At 56.2% G+C, this 7780-nt stretch overlaps 1 protein-coding gene across 1 annotated transcript; it reads right to left on the bottom strand.

Moving 5' to 3' along the window:
• Positions 1–5525: 5525 nt before the first annotated feature.
• Positions 5526–7774, bottom strand: LOC121669068 (noggin-2-like). Its single transcript, XM_042037549.1, has one exon. It carries the CDS (start codon positions 7272–7274, stop codon positions 6642–6644), a length of 633 nt encoding a protein of 210 aa, XP_041893483.1. The 5' UTR covers positions 7275–7774; the 3' UTR covers positions 5526–6641.
• Positions 7775–7780: the final 6 nt, after the last annotated feature.

Here is a 7780-nt window from a genome sequence, read left to right as displayed (position 1 = left end):
CACGGCTATGCGTTGACCCACATGCTGCCTCTGCTGGCTCAAACAGGTGTCCAAGAGGATTGGGGGCTGCAGTTCCCGGGTGGGAAGGGAGGAGACAAAAGTAGGCTCTTTCCTAAAATATGGTCAAAGAGCAGAACACCAAGTGCAGCTCAGTGCTTAATCTCGGCTCCAGGATGAAATATGGTCTCTGTCCCAATAAAGTAGATAAACTGAGCCAAGTCCTTTGTTAGTACCATCTCCTGGAGAGAAAGTGTCTTTTGGCAGCAAATGTGATGGAAACAGACCAGACAATGCTTGAGGACACAGCCAGTCTCAGAGGGGATCTGACGGCTCTTGCACAACCCTCCAAGAAGCTTAGGGACTCGAACACCTGTACATGATCCAGCATCCATGACAAGGAACTTTTTTCTCTGGCACTGTTCTATTTCCCACCCCAGACTCAGAGCTGGCTCTCCAAAGACGGTCCTGCCATAGCACCCAGGACTGCAGCCTTTATTTCCCTTCTCAGCCTTCCTGCTGCTCCACTCTGCCTCCTGATACCTCCCCAAAGGCTGCCTCCAAAGCAGCCAACGCCGAGACACCGGAGCTGCAAGGAGCACTGGCCGTGCTGCTGCTCCTTGGGTGGGAGCTGCATCCTGGGAGCCCCAGGGTCCCTGCTGCCGACCCACAGCAGCTCTGGCAGCGCTGGCGCCAAAGCCTCAGCTTCTTTTAGTGGCATGCAAGACTTCCCCTGGGGAAAGGTCCAGATCTTACCTAAAGTCAGGGTCACGGGTCAGTGGGCTTGGCTGGGCACCTTGGTCTCATTCTCCAGCGTGGGGAAATGAGAGGTTTCCACGGACCATGTTCACAGGTGGCAAAGCACCCAGGACATGGCTGACCATGTCCCATATCTGCACACCCTTCACTCCCAGCTTCCAGATACAAGAAGGAGCCTTTCCCATCACCTGCTCTGTCATATTGCTGCGACCATGGGCTTGTGAGGGCTCCCCTCCCTTTTTAGGATATCAGTGTGATGCTGGAGAGCAGGGTCTCCTACCATATCCCAGCAGGGGGCCATGGGCCCTTGCTGGTCTGTGTCCTGCTCCAGGGTGCCCGGTAGGAGGCCAAGGTTCTTTGGGCAGGTAATTGAAACTCCTTGGGAGGAATGGTGAGGCCTACAAAGAGAGGGGCAGAATCAGTCCACTGAAATTCACTGGTGGGCTTGGATATGGCTGCAACAGCCACATCCCACACATCTGTTTCAGGGTTTGGGCCAGACTCATCCAGAGGAAAGAAATAAAATATGTAGACCGTTTTGCTGTTTGCAAACAGGCCCTGTTTTTTTGTGAATGGATTCATTCACCGTCCTCCTGAAAGGGCCATTTTAGCCAATGGCCGGTTCGCAAGCACTGCCTCCCAGCTCCTCCTGATTTGCTCTTTGTGGCTCTGCCTCTCCGATTGGGCTCCCGGCGCCACATGACGCTGTCCCTTCTCCTTGATGGGGTGTCTGACACTTTTAGGCAGAATACCAAACAGCTAATGCCGAGGAGCAGCCATGTCCCTGGGATGCTGCTGCTGTTAGTGTTTGGTTTTAATCACCAAGGGGGAGGGGAGGCTCATGCACGGCCTTTGCAGATGAGCCAGCAGCCCTTCTGACACCTCTGGAGTGCCAGGAGTAAAACCCTACACTCCCTTATGGAGAGGGGTCAGGGTCCTGCTCCGCCCAGCAGCAACTGGGCATGTGGTTGGGTTTGCTTTCCATGGACACAGCGAAGGAGAACTGCAAAGGAGTGGGAAGGCATCCCGAGGTATGTTTTGCATAGAGGGAGCAGAACTCCCACCCTTGTACCTGGTAGCCCTGAGGAGATGGTGAGACGAGCCCTCAGGGCACACCTGTGGTCAGCACAGGATCACTGAGGTTGGGAAAGACCTCTGAGATCATTGAGCACTGTGCACCCCGGCACTATTAACCTCAGCATTGTGGCCTGATTTTCATTGTGGTGATGAACAAGGAGCTGGGGGTGCCTGAGGAAGTGGCTCCAGCTCAGCTGGAGCTCCCGACCAGCAGTGGTCAGCAGGATGAGCTCACCAGTGACCTGCTGCTAGACCAAGCAGGGTGTGCAGAGAGTCTGGCTTTCCCTAATAGCTCCTGGTGGCCATGACAGGCTGCAAAGGTGAGGGACAGCAAATGCTCAGGATGGAGGAGGAGAGGAACACAATTTTGCATGTTGAGAAAAAGTTTAGTTTGGGCTTTAAAGTGTGAGGAGGCCAATTACTGCCTCCAGCCCATTCGTCTGCCTTTCTAGGAATGATGAGTGATGGGCTTAGGTCATCACCTGGGCTTGAGTCAGATATCTCCAGAGCTGGCACTAAATATCTGCGAACTCTACCCCCGTGAATCTGAGTTACCCTGGCAGAGCTGGCACGCTGACAGAAGCTGCATTCCTGGGCACCGGCCTTAGCTGAGGGGACACGAGCTAAACAGGGAGAGGCGGGGCAGAAATTGGGGATGAAATATGAAATACCCTTTGCCAATGGAGACAAAAGAGTTAACCTGCTGCTGGTTAAAACCAAACTGGGATGTGAAAGAGGAGTGGAAAGGTGACTTCATCCCATTGAATCAAATGTCAGGAGCCATCCTGAACTCATTCTCTCTTCCAAGAGAAACAGGACAATCTAAATCTGGGGTTCGTGCGTGGGAGAGCAATTCACCAAGCAATAGAAGGACCTTGACATTCAGAAGGAAGAGATGGAGACCTCTGCAGACCTGAGAGAGGGGTTCTTTGCTTCAGCCAAGCTTTGTAGGGACTACAAGGAAGAGATCCAGCCAAGGGAGCCCCTGAACAGCACGTGGTGCTGGAGCAGGTGAGCTCTGGCCAGTGCTGGCTCTGGAGAGGAAAGCTGCCTTTGCTTTCCCGCCATGCCAAGGGACATGTGCCTGCAGGACATGGAGCATCCATTGGGTCCCATGGAACTTCCTCCATCACACGTGCTCTGCCCTGCCCGACGGAAGAAGGGCTGATCCTCCAGCTAACCACCTTCTGCTTAAGCGTGGACGCTCAGTATGGAGAAGGGACACTGCAAAGCATGAGGCTCACTGCGGCTTCACAGGGCATGGGCACGGTTCCCCTGCCAACAGCGGGCGAGTGGAGGAGCAGCTGGGTGCCCAGGAGCGCGGGCGCACAGCCCTGTCAGTGAGTGTCCACGGCTGTGCGTGGCTTTTGGCAGTGTAATGGCAGGCCGGACCTGAGTTAGAGGATGGCAGCCACCCTCAGTGCTCCAGCCTTTTTCCCAGGCCGTGACCCCAGAACACAAGGGGAAAGGCCCACGTCTTCAGAAGCTGGCACCCACCTCATCTCGGGGTTCTGCCGGTTCTGCCTGTTCTGCCCCCTTCCCCCTGCAGCTCATCCCTTAATCACAAGCAGCTTGGGGAGACAATGAAATAACCGCACCAAAGAACCAGCCTTGTTCCCCTTTGTCTTCCTCTCTTTTGAGGCTCGGCAGTTGAGCTGAGCCATCACGCCCATGGCCCGGCCGTCACACATCCGACTCACCGCCTCCCGGGGCAGCCAAGCTCCTTGGCACGAGGGAACCGTGCATCAGCACGAGGTGACCGTGGTCCAGCGCTGTGGCAGACTGCAAGGCAGGGCCAGGTGGGCTGGCGCACGCCCCACGGGGCTGCCCTCTGCTCCCCAGCCCTGGCCCTCACCGAGCGCCTTAGCTCTCGGCTCTCATGCTTTCACCTCCAGACAAGCCATCATCTCAAGCGGGACCACTGAGATCTCCCCAGAGACGGAGGCAGCCCCCCTCCTCCCTCCAGCACATGGCATGGAGGCTCTTAGGCTGGTTTTCGCTGAGTTCACACAAATCTCGCCTTCCCCTTTCCCAACCCCCACTTCCCCGCGCAACTGAACTCAGCCATTGAGCCCAGCGAATGGTTTATTTCCCAGGTTAGCACAAAGCAGGGGTCTCTGTGTGCCCCTGGAACCAGCAGAACAAAACACACAAAGACGTTAGAGGGCCATTTGTAACCAAATCCCAACACACCAGATACTGTTGGGATTATGTCAGAAATATTTTCCCAGAATGCCTTCCCCCCATGCTCCCTCCTACAGATGTTCGGCCCCCACACCACAGATGTTGTTCCTCTTGCAAAATGAGCTTTCCCCTTTCTCTCCGAAATGCCCCTGATGTTTTGCACATTGTCTTTGCCGAGGTCTCCTTTTCACCCTGCGCTCTGCATCCCCCCTTCCTGGATCCCTCTGGTGGATGTGTGGAAAGGCCAACCTGCCTCCTCACGTGGGGATGAGAGGATGGCTGCAGGGCTCTGCAGGGATGTGGGCTACTGGATGTCCCTGTCCCGCTTGCCTTGTCCCCACCATGCCCATCTCAACAGCTCTGTTTCAGCTTCAATCTGTGTGTGACCTCCAGGCTCTGCTGGCCTGCTTCATGGGACTTGCTGGACCTCAGTCCCCTCAGACGACGATGGAGGGATAGGAGCCAGACCCCTTGGAGGGTCCTGGTGTCTTCCCGTGGGCTTGGTGTCATGCCGCTCTCCTGTGCTGCATGCCAAGCTGGAGGGGGCAGGGTCTCCTTGCTGCTCTGCGGCCGCCTTGGGGGAGAGCATCTCCTCACTGGCCGGGGCCTTCGGCTGCAGTTTGTTCCTCAGGGATGCCGGGCACGTTTCAGACACCAGAGGGAATGGCCAGACCTTCCCCTCCAGCACCAGCAGCCGACGCAGAACACGCAGGGGAATGGCCTGGCAGCCCGTCAGGGCCCCGCTCCAAGCCCTCTGACAGACCGGCAGACAGACAGGCAGACAGACAGATCTCCGTCGGCAGTGGGCTCGCACTGCCCGTGCCCCGCTCCCCGGTGCTGGGCTCCTCCCCAGCCCGGCTGTCGGAGCCTGCCCGAGCGGAGCCGTCCCGTTTCTGCCTTGCCCTGGCTCCACGAGCTCCGCTGGCCCCGCACAAGAGCTGAGGGCGCTCCACGGCACCGCAGGCTCTGCGGAGCCCCGCACACCCCCAGCGACGCCGCGGGCAGCGGTGCCGGGCCCGGGGCTCCGTGCGGCAGCAGGGCAGGGCGCGTCTCCATCCTTCCCTCCTTTGCTAGTACCGGCAGCCGAAAAAAAGCATTTGTTCCGACACACGCGGGGCTGCCAAGCTGTGTCAGGCGCTTTGATGGCCGGGGCAGTAACCTCGACCGCTTCCTCTGCCAGCAGGAGAGCCGAATCCAAGAGCCGCAGAGCATGGAATCTCGCAAGGACTTCAGATGACACCTCCAGTCCGGGACTTCGCAGCTCTTTTACGCGTTACGAGACATTTCTCTCCCGTCGGTGTTTTTCTTTCTCCCCAACAGGTTATACAGGCAAAGAAATCCCAGAGCGGGATCCTGGAGAGACAGAAACCGATGGAGCTGTCCCGACTTTTGGGGCATTTTGTGATTTGCACCAGCGTGGCCCAGGCAAAACCCTTTACTCATCACCTGCTCTGAGCAAGAATCCGAGTCTCCGCTGGTCTCCCAGGGAGCTGGAGTGCAGCACGGGGTTTTTCTTCAAAGATAGAGTTTATTGCTAAAAATGTTTTGATCAGTGATAGCTCATATTTACATTGATATGTTTTTAAAGGAATATTCAAGTAAACATTTCCAATAGTTTCTGGCATAATCTCTAGCTTTTTTTTTTTCCCTATACACAAACGTTAAAAATAAATAAACTGTACACAGAAAATTTCCTTTAACATCTCTACACGACTATATGTATTCCCACACAACAAAACAATTCCACTCTTTCATAGATTTGTACTTTTCTTTAAAATTTCCTTCTTAATTAATTGTTATACACTTAAAAAACCCTAGAGAGCTTGGCAAATTAGTTCAAACATCAGTGACAAGGTCTGAAGACAAAAAAAATACAGCACAGAGAAACAACCGTTCAGGGATGCTGCGGTTCTTGTTTTTCTTTTTTTACACCCCCTGCCCCTTTTCTCCTTTTGATAAAAACACCTTTACAAGAAATTTCTGCCCTTCCCTTCGGCAGGGAAGTGCTTGGGTTCTGTGGGGATGGGTTTAAAATGTGGTCCTATGTCTTTAAAATAATAATAATAACAATAATAATTATAATAATAATAAAAAAACAGCTGCGATTTCCCCCCCCCCTTTTCCTTTAAAATCTCTCTATTTACACGGCTGGTAGTTTTTTTTCCTTTTTTTTTTAAGTTTTTTTTAATTTTCCTTTTGTTAGAAGGCTATATACGTATAAAAATAGACATCTGATTGTAGTGCTTTACTGTGCCTTTGGCCTGCCCTGCAGTTCCTGGGTTCGCTTTTCCCCCTTTTGAATAAAATAACATTAAAAGAAGTCCAAGGGAAAAAAAAAAAACAAAACAAAAAATAATTAACAACAAAAAATCAAACAACAAAAAACCAACCAAACAAAAAACCCCCCAAAAATTAACCAAAAAAAAAAAAAAAAACCAAAAAAAAAAAAACCAAAGCGGTTCATCTTCTCCCACTTCGCTCTGGGGGGTGGGAAAAAAATAAAACCAACCCCCCCAAAAAACTATCCCAAAAAAACCCACCCACCAAAAAAAAACCCACCCGAAAACCTCCCCCCCTAAAGTGATCCGGAGGAGGAGGGCGGCAGTGCAAGGGGCCGGGGAGGCTTAGCAGGAGCACTTGCACTCGGAGATGAGCGGGTACTGCACGGGGATCCAGGTGCAGTACTTCTGACTGGACCAGCCCTGGCAGTGCCAGCGCAGGAAGGTCTTGGTGACCGACTTGACGGGCTTGCAGAACATGCCCTCGGGCAGCGAGCAGGACTTCTCGGCCAGGCAGTTGCCTTCCTTGATGTAGCGCGGCCAGAAGCGCACCCCCAGGTCCTTCCAGGCGTAGAGGACGGGGCAGTGGGTGTGCGCCCACAGCCACTGCAGCACCTTCCGCCGCGCCTTCTTGCCCAGCCGCAGGCGCGGGCCCCGGGGCGGCCCCAGCTCCAGCCGCCGCAGCTCGGCCGGCAGCGCCGCCCGCCCCCGCCCCGCCGCCGCCGCGGCGCCCGAGGCGGTGGCCGGCCCCGGCACGGCCACGGCCATGAAGCCGGGGCCGAAATGGCTGCCCAGCTTCTTCCTCAGCGTCCTCTCGTCCAGATCCTGCTCCTTGGGGTCGTACTCGGGGTCTGGGTGCTCCACGATGTCCTTGACGGGCAGGTTGTCGCTCGGTGAGGGTCGCAGGCGCAGGAAGGGCTGCCCGCCCGCCGGCAGCCCCAGGCAGAGGCAGAGCAGCAGCGCCCGGATCGCCGTCATGCTCCGGGCGGGCCCCGGCGCTGCTCCCGGCGGGCTCGGCTCCTAGCGCTGCCCGGCGGCGCCCGCCGGCTCCCGGGGGCTCATAAATAGGCAGAGACACCAGTGTCCGGCGGGGCCCGTTACTTTAAATAGCCCGGCCGGGGTTGTGTGACAGCCGCATCTGAGGCTCGCCCCGCGCCCGCGGCCGCTGGCTCCCGGGGCTCCCCGCCGGGCCGGCTCCAGCCGCGGTCGGCAGCGCCGGGGGGTCCGAGCCTCCCCCGCGGGGGAGGGCAGGGCACGGCGGCGGCCGAGCCTTCTTCCTCCTCCTCCTCCTCTGCCGCCGCCGCCGCTCTCGCTCGCTCGCTCCCCCCCAAAATTCACAGCGGACTCGTCTCCATCGCCATGGTGACAGCTGGGCCGAGCCCCACGACAGCTCGTCTAGACGGTGTGACAGGGTTTGGCGTGAGACCGGAGCCCGAGAATAAAACCCTCCTTTATAGCCGGGCGCGCCGGGCGAGGGGGCGGGA

Source organism: Corvus kubaryi, unplaced genomic scaffold (genome assembly GCF_017639235.1).
Source record: "Corvus kubaryi isolate FWS band 111438036 unplaced genomic scaffold, C.kubaryi_AGA036_p1.0 37387, whole genome shotgun sequence".
Classification (NCBI taxonomy): domain Eukaryota; kingdom Metazoa; phylum Chordata; class Aves; order Passeriformes; family Corvidae; genus Corvus; species Corvus kubaryi.
The sequence above is the reverse complement of the archived record's forward strand: the minus strand, read 5'-3'. Positions and strand labels throughout refer to the sequence as shown.